A 16,159-nucleotide genomic window follows, 5' to 3' on the forward strand; every position below is an offset into this window, starting at 1 on the left:
AACCACCTGAGGCCTGACTGGACTGTTTGTGTTTTTAATCTGAGACAAAGACTGAGGGATTCCCTGCTCACACCCCATCACCCAATCAGAGCAGACCTGGGGAAACTCCTCGGCCAATCGGAGCGCCAGGAATTCCTCCTCCTCTCCTCCCATTCTGCAGGGTTTCAGAGGAATGTCAATCCCCTCAGGTTAACTGGTTCACAGGCTGGTGTTGAACGCAGCATTTGACTCAGGATGCCGTCAAGGACCTGATGCATGCTGGGAAAAAAGACATTTTGTGTTTCTTTATGGACATTTTGTGCCTTATTTGGACATTCTAAGTGACTTTTTAGTCATTTTACACCTAGTTTGGGTTATTTTGTGTTTCTTTATGGACACTAGTCAAAGAAGAGTTACTAAACACCTGCTAGACCCTCTCCAGTTTTCCTGTAGAGCTAAGAGAGGCGCCCAAGATGCTAAATCACATATAAGCACATGGAAGGTAGTAAGAATCCTGCCAGGTTGCTTTTTGTTGATTTCTCGTCAGCTTTCAACACAATCCAGCCTCACATTTTGGTAGAGAAGCTTGTAAATGTCTTTGGTGTTGATGCATGTCTTGTCAGTTGACTCCTTGATTTTCTAACGAATCGATCACAACAAGTCAGGGTAAACCTCCTCCACCGGATCGCCTCAAGGCTGTGTTTTATCTGCCCTTTTATATATTCTATACACAAACGATTGCGTCAGCGGGCTGCACAGTGGCGTGGTGGTTAGCGCTTTCTCTTTGCAGCTAGAAGATCCCTGGTTCACGTCCCGGCCTTCCCAGGATCTGTCTGCATGGAGTTTGCATGTTCTCTCTGTACATATGTGGGTTTTCTCCAGGTTCTCCAGCTTCCTCCCACATTCCAAAAATATGCTGAGTTTAACTGATTTTTCTAAATTGTCTGTAAGTGTGAAAGCAAGTGTGATTGTTTGTCTGTATATGTAGCCCTGTGATAGACTGGTGACCTGTCCAGGTGTCCCCTGCCTTCACCTTAAGTCAGCTGGGATAGACTCCAGCTCCCTATTGAAGATTAAGTGGTGTTTAGATAATGGATGGATGATTGTGTTAGCCGCTACGTTGACAGATTTGTCACCAAGTCTGCTGATGATTCGGTAATCGTCAGGCTGCTTGGTGATGGTGACGTTGGACATTGCCAGGTTCTGGATGATTTTATATTATGGTGCAAAGAAGCTTTCCTTCAGATCGGTGTGACTAAAGCAAAGGAGATCTACATTGATTGTAGACGGTCCCCCCAGCTCCTCAGTGCAGTGTGTCCATGACCAGTCAGTGGAACTGGTACCTAGTTATAAATATCTGGGTACTGTAATCGACACTAAACTCAAATTTGACATATATTGTAAAATACTGGTTAATAAGGTCAGTAACGATTATTCTGTCTGAGAAAAGTCAACAAGTTCCAGGTTGATAGGACCCTGATGAAGCTCTTCTACTGTTCCTTTATCCTGTCAATCATACACTTGTATGGTAACTGTAACATTATTTTCTGTGCTTAATGTTTCATTAGATCCCTTTTTGATCTTGATAAATGTGTAATGGAGGATATTTACACATGTAAAACAATGAAATTAATTATAATACATATAATTATCTTTATGTTTATATTACATATTATTTTATGTCATTATTTTAATATTTTAATTACCTATAATGATAATAATACTTATGGTAATAATAACACATGTAATTATTATTAACAATATCAACAGTAATATTATAAAAATGTCTTTTATTATGTTATTTTTATTATTTTATAATAATAATAACAATATTATTATTATTATTATTATTATTATTATTATTATTATTATTATTATTATTATTATTATTATTATTATTATTATTAATAATAATAATAATAATAATAATAATAATAATAATAATAATAATAATAATAATAATAATAATAATAATAATAATAATAATAATAACAATAACAATAACAACTGCAATAATAATAATGATACATGTAATAATAATACATACAAGTATAATTAACAATAATAATGTATATTCATCATCTTCTTCTTCTTCTTCTTCTTATTATTATTATTATAACTATATTGCATAAGCTATTGTTATAATAAAATAATAATATAATAAATACACATTTTATTATATTAATATTGTTGCTGTTAGTAATAATTACATGTATTATTACATGTATTAATTATTGTTATAATAATAATAATAGTGATAATAATAATAACAAATATGATAATACAATAATAATGTGCGTTGTTATTATCTTTGCTATTATCATTGCTTTTATTATTATTTAATGATTTGTAAATGTTACAACTGCAACCTACATTTTTCTATTACGTTTATTAGTTTTTTAGTATCTTTCTTGCGTCTGACCCGTCTTGTAACTTTTGTCTTTATATATATTTTTAGTTCTGTTTTGTTTTTTCCGATTCAACCAGCAGGTACCTTCTTCTTTTTATCATTATTTTATTTTTCCATTATATTATTGTTGCTGTTAAATAAGAGAAGGAGTGAATCTTTCTCTCGTTTCCTTCCAGTTCAGCGGGTCAGTGAAGGAGGCAGTGACGCGGCACCAAATTTTCCCGGGAAAAGCCTCTTACGTCACAGACTCCGCCTACAATCAGAGCTCAGACTGAGGGTTCGTTCGTTTTACTCGCGGCTCGACCCGTCTCCAATCACTCAATTAAACCTTCAAATCGGCAGAACGAGTCCGTTGACGAACCGAACATACCCCGTCGGGAGACCCCGCCTCCGAGGAACAAATTCTCCAATCAGAGAGCAGGACGTCAGCGGCCTGTTTGAATATTCATGATTTTCGCGGGCTTTGGCGGTCACGTGGTCGTTTCGCGCGAAAAGCGACTCAGTCCGGGCAGGAAGAAGACGAAGAAGGAGTTTAATCATCAGCAGCAGCAGCAGAAAGAGACAGAACAGCAGCGATGGCGGTGAGTTAGACCGAGAAAAAACGAACAGAACCGATTTAAATGATCTGATTAATGACAATAAAGTTTATTAAAGCAAGTTTTATTCTGTAGCTGCAGTTTTTAGACGTAAACTGAATTTTAACTACGGTCAAAATGACAACAAAGGCTCAGAGGCTCAACTAGAGTTAAATTACAGATTTATTTTGCATTTAAATCTTCACTAAACTTTAGTTTTTATTCCTTAAAATCTGTTTTTCTACCGTTATAGGATGAATTTCTCCATTTATTTGCTGTTTGTAAGCCTGCTGTGTGAAGTTGAGCTGCCATGTGGTCGATCAGCTTCTTATTGTCTCAGATAAAGACAAAATGTCACTTTAAATGTGTTTTTAGCAGCTTTAAAGCAGAAAAATCAACAACCAAATCACAGAATAAACAGATAAAACTGAACAGCTGCTGTGTTTAATGCAGTTTCCTCTCATTCATTTTAACTTTAAATCTCTTATCCTGCAGCTTGATCAGAACTTTAAATGTGCTTTACGGTGAATTTTATGGTTAAATATTCCAGTTTTTACTGCTCTGCTTTTGTCTCTATGGCTGGAGTTACTTTGAAGGTTCATATTTTACGTCAGAGCTGCAGATAATGTTAACAAAAGATCAATCTGTTGATTATTTAAGATGAAAAATGTCTGTTTATGTGTCCACATATCAAAGATGTTCAGTTCATTGTGATAAAAGAGGGAAAAACAGCAAATATTCATGTTTAAGTGGCTGGAATCAGAGAATTTAAGCTTTTTTGTTTAAGAAAAAACTGAAATTTTCATCATGTTTTGTGTTTAAAACAGAGCTGCGGAAATTAGTTTAAAAATGTGATCAATTTCCAACTATTTTCTCTTAATTTTATGTCCATATCATGTATTTTCTTTGTAAAATAAACAACTGCCATCTTTTTTTTGGGTATTTTTTATATTTGATTAACTGATTTTGAGTGTTTAATAGATTAAATTCTCTTATTCCAGCTTCTAAATGTTAATATTTCCTGTATATTTCTGTAAAATCAACAACACACTTCACTCATAAACACATAAATATGTTTTTATGTTTGGTTCTGATTTGCTGCACAGTTAGTTTTACAGGTTTTGAGATTAATTGAGGTTCAATTAAAGAACTAGAACCAAACTTTGAACCTGAAACAATCTGAAAAACAGACTCTTTAGTCATTGTAAGTGTATTTTTGGTCATTTTATGTCCCATTTAAACATTTCGAGTGCCTTTTTAGTCAACATGCATCTTGTTTGTGCCGTTTGGCATTTCTTTTTGGACATTTTGTGCTTTATTTGGACATTCTAAATGCCTTTTTAGTCATTTTGCACCTTGTTTGGGTCATTTTACGTTTCTTTATGGACATTTTGTGTCTTGTTTCAGTAGTTTTTAGTGTATCTTTGGTCATTTTGCCTTTCTTTTTGGATATTTTGTACCTTATTTGGAAATTCCGATTTACTTTTTAATCAGTTTGCATCTTTTTTGGGTCATATTGCATTTCTTCTTGGACATTTTATGCCTTATTTGGGTTGTTTTGAGTGTATCTTTGGTTATTTTGCATTTCTTTTTGGACATCAAGTGCCTTATTAGTCGGTTTGCATATAGTTTGGGTTTCTTTTTGAACATTTTGTGTCTTGTTTAAGTCATTTTGAGCGTATCTTTGGTCATTTTGCGTGTCTTTTTGGATATTTTATGCCTTATTTGGAGATTCTGAATGGCTCTTTAGTCATTTTGCTCCTTGATTGGGCCATTTTGCATTTCTTCTTGGATGTTTTATGCCTTCATTTAAAATTTCTGAGTGCCTTTTTATTGGGTTTGCATCTTTTTTGTGCCATTTTGCTTTGCTTTTTTGACATTTCCCAGCTTTTTCGTCACGTCTTTGTTTCCATTTTGCTCTGAAGCCTAAGATTCACACTTTTTAAACTTTTTCACAAGATGCAGAGGGTTTTTTCTCTGGATCATGCCTCTCTCTTGTCATTCTATTGTTTTCTTGTTAAACATTCAAAAAGAAAAGCATCAAAAACTTTGTTATCATGGCTGTGGACCATTTGTGTTAGCTTTTTAATGACAAAATACAGTTTGTGTCTTCTAGCATCATAAAAAATACTGTGAATTTAATTTTGAACTGTACTATAAGTTATTTTTATACGTAAAGATCCTGCATCAGGATTCTCTGATGTTTTGTTGATTTGCTTTGTTTTTAGGAAAACTCGTGGTAATTTTGAAAAGGTCAAAATGACTTTTTAGTCATTTTGCACTTTGTTTGGGTCATTTTGCATTTTTTTCTGGACATTTTTGTGTCTTATTACAGTCATTTTGAGTATTTTCTGGCAGGCTGTATGCCTGCGCCAAGAGTTGAGGATTTAATGTTGTTTGGAGAGTAATTAAAATACTGATAATTCTGTCTTCGTCAGGATTCCTCCGAGTCGTTCCACATGGCCACCAGCCCCAGCCGGCCCTCCCGCCGAGGAGACCTGACCTCCAGCCCCGGTCGAGACCTGCCGCCCTTTGAGGATGAATCCGAGGGTCTGCTGGGCGAAGGACCGCTGCCCGGGGAGGAGGAGGAGGACGGAGACGGGGAGGAGCTGATCGGAGACGGGATGGAGAGGTGAGGACGGCTCTAAACACCGGACGTAATGTAAGTTTTAGAGCTCCGTGTAAACATTTCCTCCCTCCCTTCAGGGATTACCGAGCGATCCCGGCTCTGGATCAGTACGAGGCTGAAGGTCTGGACCTGGACGATGAAGATCTGTCGGAGCTGTCGCCTGGAGCTCGAGCTGCAGCCGAGGAAGCGATGAGGAGGAGAGACCGGGAGCAGGGAGTCAGCGGGAGGCTGAGGAGAGGACTGCTCTATGGTGAGACGACATAAATGAATATTTCTGGTTTTCTTTCAGGGTTTATTTCAGCTTTTTGTCTGCAGTCAAGGAACGAAAGCGCTGGTTCCTCCTCATTTCCATCTAATAGGCTATTATTTTGTTAAATTCAGCTGCTGCCAGGTCGCATCTGTGTGTTCTTCTGGTTCCACATTCAATTTAAAACAAACAAGGACACAAAATAGTGCAAAAGGATTTTTCATTGGCAATGAAAATTGATTATTTGACTCTTGAAGTCCATCTTTTAAAGGATTTTTTGACATTTTGTGCCTTTTTGTTTAGACATTTCAAGTTCCTTTTTAGTGGTTTAGCACCTTGTTTAGGTCATTTTGCCTTTCATTGTGGACATTTTGTGTTTTAGTCATTTTGAGTGTGTCTGGTTATTTTGCGTTGCTTTTTAGACATTTTGTGCCTTTTATTTAGATATTTCTAGTTCCTTTTCAGTCAGTTTACATCTTGTTTGGGTCATAATGTGTTTCTTTTTGAACATTTTGTCTTGTTTTAGTAATTTAGAGTGTGTCTTTGGTTATTTTATGATTCTTTTTGGATGTTTTGTGCCTTGTTTGGACATTCTGAGTGTTTTTTTTAAGTCAGTTTGCACCTTTTTTGTGGATAATTTTGCTTTTCTATTTTCACGTTGTGTGTCTTATTTGGACATTCTGAGTGTCTTTTTAGTCATTTTGCACATTGTCTGGATCATTTTGTGTTTCTGTCTGTACCTGTCGCCTATCTATGTAAACACAGCCTGCAGTTCAGCCGAATAGTCCCAGATTTTGAAATTTTTTTTACGTAACTGTCATTTGCAGCTGCATCAATTCTGGCATTTTAATTTCATTGAGCAGTTCAAAATTCTTTATTTTTATTTTTTTTACAGAATCTGATCAGACTGAAAGGTCTATTTTTGGCAAACTTTTAAACATATGTAGAATAAAATTATTTTAATGAAATGTGGTTTAAGCTTGGATTTGTGACTGAGAAATATGTCACAGATATGTAGTTCAAACTTGAAGATCTGACAGTTATTTCAGTTTTCATGGTTTCTTGCTTGAATAAATGGTGCAATTTTTGCGTCTTGATGATTCGTTGTTTTTTAATATTTGTACAGTCATTAATCTGCTGCTAATTTGTCAAATTGATAACAGACATTAAATTCAGGGAGATGGAACGACAACAGGAGACTGGTTGATTACGTTTGTTGTTGTTTTGCTGATTTCCAGACAGCGAAGACGAAGACGACGAGCGTCCGGCTGCTCGTCGAAGGCGATTGGCCGAGCGAGCGGCGGAGGGAGTCGCCGACGGAGACGAGGAGGAAATGATCGAGAGCATCGAGAACCTGGAGGACATGAAGGTTTGTGATGAAGTTAAAGCCACTCTGCTGCTCTGGAGCTGCGTGTTGGAACGCTCCTCTAACGTTTAGCCGTCTGCAGGGCCACAGCGTCATGGAGTGGGTGTCCATGGCGGCTCCTCGCCTCGAGATCTACAACCGCTTCAAGAACTTTCTGCGGACGCACGTGGATGAAAACGGCCACAACGTGTTCAAGGAGAAGATCAGCGACATGTGCAAAGGTAGAGCTGCTTTTATGAGGCGTTTAAACACGTAGAAGCTGATGAGCTTTCTGCTGGTGTTTGAATGATTCAATCTGTTTCCAGAGAACAAGGAGAGTCTGGTGGTGAACTACGAAGACCTGGCAGCCAGAGAACACGTTCTGGCTTATTTCCTCCCAGAAGCTCCGACTGAGATGTTGAAGGTGAGTCTGCGTTAGTTTCTGAAACCATCCTGCTAGGTTTTACTCTTATTTTTATCAATAAAGGTCTTAAATTTTAAGATTGTGTGTTGAATTGTCAGAAATTATATCAACTAATGTGGATTTTAACCCTCTGAACCCCAAAACCTGCTGGGAGGTTGGAGAGACGTGTTATATTTCTTTAAAAAAATGCCAAAATTACACCATTTATCTGAGTGAGAAACTGTAAAAACTGAAAAATTTGTCAAAATATGAACTTTTTTTTTTATCACTTTTTGAGCTATGTATTTGTCACATGCTGTCTAATTGGGAATATTCTCCAAATGTATGCATATAATTGTGACATTTAATCCAAATCTCCTTAATTCTGCATGTGTTGTTTAAAAAATGCTTAAAATTAACAGTTTACTCTAACCAGATTCTGTAAAAAAAAAAAAAACAAACAAAAAAATTGTATTGTTTGGTGCAACTTTAAAGCTAGCTAGCAGTGACCACCAGTCATGTGACAAAAATTCAGAGAATTCTCAACTGAATGATGCTTAAAAATTAATCAAACCTAACAGTTTACACCAACCAGATTCTATAAAAAACAAAAAATTCTGTGTTCCTTGATGCATCTGGAAAGACATTTCTGATTTTGCTGTGACAGACAGTCGTGACAAAAATTCAGGGAGTATTCAGCTGAACTGCAGGCAGTGTTTAGATAGAGCAGATGGGAAACTAATAAAAAATATAAATAATTAACTATCTACAGTATGTAGAGCCTCCATTTTCCTCCAGTATTTGTAATACCTGTGGACATTTGGAAAAAATGTAAAAGTTGATCCCAAGTTTTTCTATTTTTAGGCCGTGGTTGTTCTGTTTCCATGGAGGTGCAAGACTTTACATGAGTCCATAGTGAGGAAAAATGTGTCAGGAGGGTTAACTTCATCTTATTTATTGTTTCTTCATTATTTTTTTTTATTTTTAGTAGCTCTAATCATTTTTATTTTACCAGCTCTACCTTTTTTAGAGGTTTATTGTTATATAGTGAGAACAAAGATACAAAAAGTGTCCAAAAGCTGCCTGGAGTTCAGAGGATTTAAGTAATATCTTGTGTTAAAGTTCAGATTTGTGCCCCTGAGCTGCAGCTTCAGAATAAAACTGAAACAAACCTGGATGAGTTCTAACCAACGTTTCTGTTTCTTCTTCAGGTTTTTGATGAAGCGGCTAAAGAAGTTGTCCTCGCCATGTACCCGAAATACGAGCGCATCGCCCATGAGATCCACGTCCGCATCTGCAACTTGCCGCTGGTCGAGGAGATCCGATCGCTCAGGTAAACCTGGAAGACTGGAGCGTCCAAAAGTGGCAATCTGACAGTTTGTTTTAGTTCTTATAGTTTGTCCCTTAAATTTGTGTAATTTTTCTTTTTACAATTTTTTTATTCTTTTTTAAAAAAATTCTTCTGCTGCTTCTTCTTCTTAATCATCACCGTCCTTCATCATCCTTATTCTTCATCGTTCTTTGTCGCCTGTCTTCTTCGTCTTCATCCTTTTTTGTCATTGTCCTTCATCTTCTCCTTCGTTGTCCTTTGTTCTTCATCGTCGTCCTTTTTTGTCATCCTTCAACTTCTTCTTCTTTGCCTTCTTCTTCTACTACATGTTTTTCTTCTCCTCCTGCTTCTTTGTCCTTCCTCTTTGTCCTTCATCTTCTTCTTGTTCTGCTTCTCCTCCTCCTTCTGTCCATCTACCTCCTTCTTCTTCTAATCCTTCTTCTCCTCCTAATTCTTCTTCTTCGTTGGTGTTGTGCAGGCAGCTCCACCTGAACCAGCTGATCCGGACCAGTGGAGTGGTGAGCAGCTGTACAGGAGTCCTTCCTCAGCTGGGGATGGTCAAGTACAACTGTAACAAGTGTAGCTTCGTCCTCGGTCCGTTCTTCCAGTCCCAGAACCAGGAGGTGAAGCCGGGCTCCTGCCCAGAGTGTCAGTCCCAGGGGCCCTTCGAGATCAACATGGAGGAGGTAAACACTTCTTCTCCTTCTTCTCCTCCTCCTCCTCCTCCTTCAACAACATGGAGGAGGTAAACACTTTATGTCCTGAAAGTCTTTTGTCTTTTATCGTTGCTGCCACTGATCTGATTCTGATCTGGTTCTTTCTTGGTGCAGATTTATGTTCAAAACGTTCAGTTTCCACCTTTTAATGTCAAACCTACAACACGAAATGTAAATATGTTCCTGCAGTCTCTGCAGTGTATGGATGTTTTCTTTCTGTATTATTTAAAGGCATTAAAATGAGTTTTTTTTTCTCCTCCTGCAGACGGTTTACCAGAACTACCAGAGAATCACCATCCAGGAGAGTCCTGGGAAAGTCGCTGCCGGCCGTCTGCCCAGATCCAAAGATGCCATTCTGCTGGCCGACCTGGTGGACAGCTGCAAACCTGGAGACGAGATCGTGAGTCTGTTTAAAAATGAAAAAAACAAACTAGAGATGTTTCAATTCCAGTTTTAGATTTTAAAATATGTGCCTTCATGAAGACACTAAGATAAATATCAACATGAGGCCCAGAGCTTCTGCAAAAAGAATGGAATGCTAAAAACATGACAGAGAGGACATTTAAAAATATCTAAATAACTTTATTTATATGTCACCTTTGAAAAAACAGTTTATAAAGTGCTTTACAGACAGAACAGAAAGGAAAACACCATTAAACTCCAGAAAGTCGGTCTAAACAGGAGGAAAAATAGAATTAAACATGGCGCAAGATTTTTAAAATAATAAAAGCTGAATAAAAGAAAATAGAGATTAAAACCATAAAAACAAGGCTAAAAATAGTTATAACGGGAGTAGTGATAGGAAATAAATATATAAGAAAATAAAGGTTAAAAGAGAGTAAAATGAATAAATAAAATAAAAACTATTAAAAAAAATCTGTTAGATGACAAAAATCACTTACATCACATAAAAAAATAAGCTGATAGAAGTGATTTAAGATGAAAATATAGCTATGAAATATAAATGCAGGACTGTTTATACTGTAAATGTTGCACTTTACTGCTTTTGAAACTCCATCTCGTTGTCTTCGTACTGCACAATGACTGTAAAGTCAAATCAATCGACACGGTAAATGAGAGATTCTTAAAGTTTAAGATGCTTTTTAAAAGAAAATTTAACCACATTTCCTCTAAGATAAATGTAAATATTCACATTTTGTAAGAAGATATGAACAAAGCAGTTTAGAAAATTCAAGAAAAGACAGAAAACACCAGCGGCTCCTAAATAAATGTAAAAAACAAATGTAAAACAAATAAAATCAAATAATAAATCTATGTTCCAGAAATTAAAATTGGGTCCAAATGTTAATTTCCAGTTATTTTTAAAAATTTGTCGTTAGAAAATTAAAATGACCAGTGTATGAAATTTTAATGAAATTAAAAATACATTCAAAACAATTAAAATACATAAAATTAAAATAAAACAGCGATTAAATGAAATGAAAATAAAATCAATTGAAACTAATAAAATAATAATTAATAAATAGAAATGTATTCCATTAATTAAATTTCTAATTTCTGGCTATGAATGATAATTCTTCTTCTGTGGCTTTGATATTTTAATGTCGATTGAAGGTTCAGTGTTTGTTTTAGTTGCATTTATTTCATTTACTTGCCACTTTAGTGCATTATTCTGATTATTTGTCATAAAATTTCCTTTTATTTTCAGAAAATGTGGTGAAATTATAACCTGTTTAGATTTGAATGCGTCCAAGTAGCATCAGTTTTTCTGCCTTTAAGTTTTTTTCATCCCCAGATGTTTAGTTTTTCATTCCTAACCTTGGATATTGTTTTCTCCTTCCTCCCAGGAGCTGACTGGAATCTACCACAACAACTACGACGGCTCCCTGAACATGGCCAACGGCTTCCCCGTCTTCGCCACCGTCATCCTGGCCAATCACATCACGCGCAGAGACCAAGGCGTCGCCGTCGCCGAGCTGACGGACGAAGACGTGAAGGCCATCGTGGCGCTGTCGAAGGATGAACGCATCGGAGAACGGGTGAGGAGCTGAAAATCACAAAAAGAACGAAACAGAGTCGGGTTCTGAGGTTTATTTGACCTCAAGTAGTCAAATAAGAGAGAAATTTAAACTGTGGACAAAAAACACACAAATATTCTTCATCAAATCTCATCTTCTGAGCTCAAAAGTCCTTCGTTCCTCAGAAAAGTGTTAGAAATCTGAGTCAGAAAAGATTTAGTTTTTTGCCTAAATGGTGTGATGTCTTTTTGTTCAGTACACCGTTCTGATTTGAAAGAAAATAAAAGTTCAGACTTTCAACCTGGGTGCAAGTGGTTTGAATTCCCCTCTTTGAATTTTTTTTTTTTTTAAGTTTTATTTTTAGAAAAAGAAACAAATGGCCAGTGTATGAAATTAAAATTAATTAAAAAATAAAATTAAAATTACATAAAGTGAAATTAAATACAAAAAACTAATTAAAATGAATAAAATAATTATATTGCATAAGTTGTATTAATTTAAATTCAATAAAAATACATTTAAGTTAATTAAATGAAAATAACATTAAAAATTCTAGTTTCTTAAACTATATTCAAAAAATTACAATTGTGAAAAAAATTTGTTTCCTTGAGAAAAACGAAAATTTAATGATAATTCTTCTGTGGTTTAGATGTTTTAATGTAGAAGTAATAATACTCATAATGTAGAAAAAATAATGTATGAATCATAAAGAAAATCAATAAATGATGAATAATATAGAAGGTTCTGTGTTTTTATTTATTTTATTAATTGTGTTTTTATTGGTTTTGTTCATTATGTGGTTCAGTTTCATAATTAGCCACTTTTCTGTATCATTAAAATCATTTGTCATAAAAATTTCCTATTTTTTTTTTTTTTAGAAAAAGTGGAGAAATTATAACTGTGATGCATCGCTACCTTTTCCAGAAATTAAGGATATTTGTACAATTAACCTTTTAAAGTGTTTTCTTTGGATAAATGTGATTTGTGAGCAACACAACAATACTTGCACTATTAATCAGATTACTAGACTCTAATTTGCTGGTAGTTTGTCCAAACGTCCAGCAGAAGGAGCTGTTTGTCTCTGTAACCTGCAGAAGCTGATTTTCTGTCTGTTTTTCTGCGTTGTGTTCAGGTCTTTGCCAGCATGGCTCCGTCCATCTACGGTCACGACGACATAAAGAGAGCTCTGGCTTTGTCGCTGTTCGGAGGAGAACCCAAAAATCCAGGTACAAACTCTGAGCTGTGGTCCTGAAGGAGCAAAGTTTGGTTTCCTCTTTGCTCTGAGGGTTTCAACTCCGTCGTTCTTCCTCCTCCAGGCGGGAAACATAAAGTCCGTGGAGACATTAACGTGCTGCTGTGTGGAGACCCAGGAACAGCAAAGTCCCAGTTCCTCAAGTACGTGTCCACTCACAATACTGTATACTTCAGCAGCTTCCTCACACATTTTTCTTCACTGTGGGTTCATTATAAAGTCCTGCACCTCTATGGAAACAGATGAAGAAGGAGAAAGAATTGTTTCATGTGCAGTTTGATGCAGTTAAAATGACAGAAATCAGGGGGAAAAAAACGAAAGTAGAATTTCTTTGATTATTTGGTTGCAAAAATCAAAATGCCACTGGAATCAACAAGTACAACATTTTTCCACATGTTCACAGATGTTCTAAAAGTCTCGTGGCTCCACACACTATAGATATTTAACTTTTTATATTTTTAATTAACTTCCATACTCGTCTCCTCTCTGCTCTGTGTAAACACTGCCTGCAGTTCAGCTGAAAACTCTGAATTTTCATAAATTGACTGGTAGTCTCAGCTAAATCATTCATGGCTCGTCAGTTGCATCGAGAAATGGAGAATTTATTAGTTTTTGCAGAATCTGGGGGGTGTAAACAGTAAATTTTTCGATATTTTTTTTAAGCTTATATTTGGTTATTTTCCTGACAGAGCTGCACATCACCAATGATTAATTTGAGGACAGTCTGAAAGTTGAACATAAATGTGTTAAAATAACAAGATTATTAAATAAAAAAATAAATTAAGTGAAATTGAATTGAAAAAAAACCCCCAAAATATTAAAATTAAATAAGTTGTGTTATTTGTAATTAAAAAAATAAGCTGAAACAAATTTAATTAAAATACCTTTAAAAACATTCTAGTTTCTTAAATTATGTTCCAAAAAAATTAAATTGGGTCCAAAAATTGTTTAAATGAGGAAAGGTTAAATTTCTTACTTGAGGCTGTTAATAATAATTCTTCTTCTTCTTCTGTGGTTTAGATGTTTTAATGGGGACTGAAGGTTCAGTGTTTGCTTTAGTATTTATTTTATTTATTTATATATTTGCCAGAACTGTGAGAAAATAATGTTAGAGCTTAAAAAAAAAGCAACTGCTAAAATTAATTTCTAAAATAATAAATATGAAACATTGGGGCCATTAAGAGCCAAAAGCTGTTAAAAACTGGAGATTTTTTCTTGAAAACAGATCGTGGCTTTAGCATATTTGAAATATCAGTTTTATAAAGAACTATTTTTTTAAACAAATTAACGACCTGCTGAGAATTTAAACACCTGAGTCCTTACCTGAAATGTTAAAAGGAATTATGTGGCAGATGTTTTTCCTCATTTAAACAATTTTTGGATCCAATTTTAATTTTTGGAATTTAATTTAAGAAATTAGAATTTTTTTTCAGTGTCATTTTAATAAAATTTGTTTTAGCTTATTTTAATTTTTTAATTACAAATAACACAACTTATTGAACTTAATTATTATTATTATCTCGTTTAATTTGTCTTGATTTATTTTCATTTAATTTAGTAAATTTTTAGTTTTTTGATGTATTTTAATATTTTAATTGTTTAAATAATTAATTTTAATTTAATTAAAATTTTCATTTCAGACACTGGCCATTTGTTTTTTGTTTCCAACAAATTTTCAAAAATAACTGGATATTTTCACCTTTGGAACATTTGACTCTTTCTAGAGTCAGTTTAAAACCGTCAGTTTAATCTAAGAGGTCTTTGAGGCGTCGTAGGATCAGGAATACTTCAAAATGTGTGTAGAAATGCAGAATAACGGTGTGTTTCCTGTGCAGGTACGTGGAGAAGGTGGCGAGTCGCGCCATCTTCACTACCGGTCAGGGAGCCTCGGCCGTCGGTCTGACCGCCTACGTCCAGAGACACCCGGTGAGCCGAGAGTGGACGCTGGAGGCCGGAGCTCTGGTCCTCGCCGACCGCGGCGTCTGTCTGATCGACGAGTTCGACAAGGTGACAGCAGAAGTTCCAGGTGTTGTAGCTTCAGAGCTTTAGTTCGAAGCACGAGTCTAACGGCGATTTTTATCCCTGCAGATGAACGACGCCGACAGGACGAGCATCCATGAGGCCATGGAGCAGCAGAGCATCTCCATCTCCAAAGCTGGCATCGTCACCTCGCTGCAGGCCCGCTGCACCGTCATTGCCGCCTCCAACCCCATCGGTAGGTGTCAGAGTACAAGGTAGGACTGGAAAAAATCCGGAAAAACACTGGATTTATTTTAAAAAGAACAACACAAGACTCCAAAAACTATCAGCTGCAATAACAAACGTTAAAATCATAAATTTATGAAGCAAAAATCTGTATAACTGTCTAGATAAACATATAAAGATGAGGCTAAAAAGAAAAAAAATATTAGTAATAGTAAATAAATGAAGGATAAAATAATAATATGAATGCATTAAATAAGTTATGTTTTAAAAAATAATTAAAATAGACAATAAAAATAAATGGCACATAAAACCAAGGCTGTAAAAATGGGTTTTAAAAAATGATTTTAAAAAGGAAAATACAGATTTAAAATATAAATACAAACAGTTATGTACTCCAAAGGCGAAAAAAAATTAAGTAGTTAAATAAGTTATGTTCAAAAAAAAATTATAATGATAAAATCAAACCTATTAAAAAACTGCACAAGCAAATTAAAAAAAGAATAATATTAAATCAGTTCAAAAAACCAAATGTTAAATCATAAATTAATGAAGTAAAAATAAATATAACTGTCCAGATAAACATTTAAAGACGAGGCTAAAAAAACATTAATAATAGTAAATAAATTATGGTAAAAGAATAATATGAATAAATTAAATAATTACATATAAAAAAATAAATAAATTAGAAGATAAAATCACATAAAAGCAAGCCTATTTTAAAAAAATGCACAAGAAATTAAAAGAATAATAATATTAAATCAGTTCAAATACAGAAATGTTAAAATCCTAAATTAATGAAGGAAAAATCTATATAACTGTCCAGAAAAGCATTTATAGAAAAGGGTAAATAAAAACTAAAAGTATTGAAGTGAATTGCATTTATAGTAATATACATCAGACTGAATGATTTTTCCTTTTTAATTGTTCAGTCAAATAGTTTTAAGTTGGTTATTTTACTACTTTTTATAGCTTTCTAAAGAAAACTATCAGGTAAACGTGCCTGCAGTTGTTTTTAAAACAAGAAGTGCGTTTTATTTGTAGATCGGTAAACTTTAAGTACAAATCTTCTATTTTTGACCCAAAGTTGCA

General features: G+C 34.9%; 1 protein-coding gene across 2 annotated transcripts in view; it reads left to right on the forward strand.

Moving 5' to 3' along the window:
- Window positions 1-16,159, forward strand: part of mcm2 (minichromosome maintenance complex component 2) — a 97,448-nt gene that overhangs the window by 73,576 nt on the left and 7,713 nt on the right. Inside the window, exons 2-15 of one of the 2 annotated variants that reach the window (XM_055010487.1) lie at window positions 2,936-2,970; window positions 5,403-5,596; window positions 5,671-5,843; window positions 7,079-7,209; window positions 7,289-7,427; window positions 7,512-7,609; window positions 8,800-8,921; window positions 9,397-9,604; window positions 9,900-10,034; window positions 11,443-11,634; window positions 12,746-12,839; window positions 12,930-13,008; window positions 14,701-14,872; window positions 14,954-15,080. In XM_055010487.1, coding sequence (XP_054866462.1) covers window positions 2,965-2,970; window positions 5,403-5,596; window positions 5,671-5,843; window positions 7,079-7,209; window positions 7,289-7,427; window positions 7,512-7,609; window positions 8,800-8,921; window positions 9,397-9,604; window positions 9,900-10,034; window positions 11,443-11,634; window positions 12,746-12,839; window positions 12,930-13,008; window positions 14,701-14,872; window positions 14,954-15,080 — 1,870 coding nt within the window. In that variant the 5' untranslated portion in view covers window positions 2,936-2,964. Of the gene's footprint in view, window positions 1-2,848; window positions 2,971-5,402; window positions 5,597-5,670; window positions 5,844-7,078; window positions 7,210-7,288; window positions 7,428-7,511; window positions 7,610-8,799; window positions 8,922-9,396; window positions 9,605-9,899; window positions 10,035-11,442; window positions 11,635-12,745; window positions 12,840-12,929; window positions 13,009-14,700; window positions 14,873-14,953; window positions 15,081-16,159 lie in introns of those variants that run through there. The other variant, XM_055010486.1, reaches the window with a different exon arrangement.

The sequence above is a fragment of the Amphiprion ocellaris genome, chromosome 5 (assembly GCF_022539595.1).
Source record: "Amphiprion ocellaris isolate individual 3 ecotype Okinawa chromosome 5, ASM2253959v1, whole genome shotgun sequence".
Classification (NCBI taxonomy): domain Eukaryota; kingdom Metazoa; phylum Chordata; class Actinopteri; family Pomacentridae; genus Amphiprion; species Amphiprion ocellaris.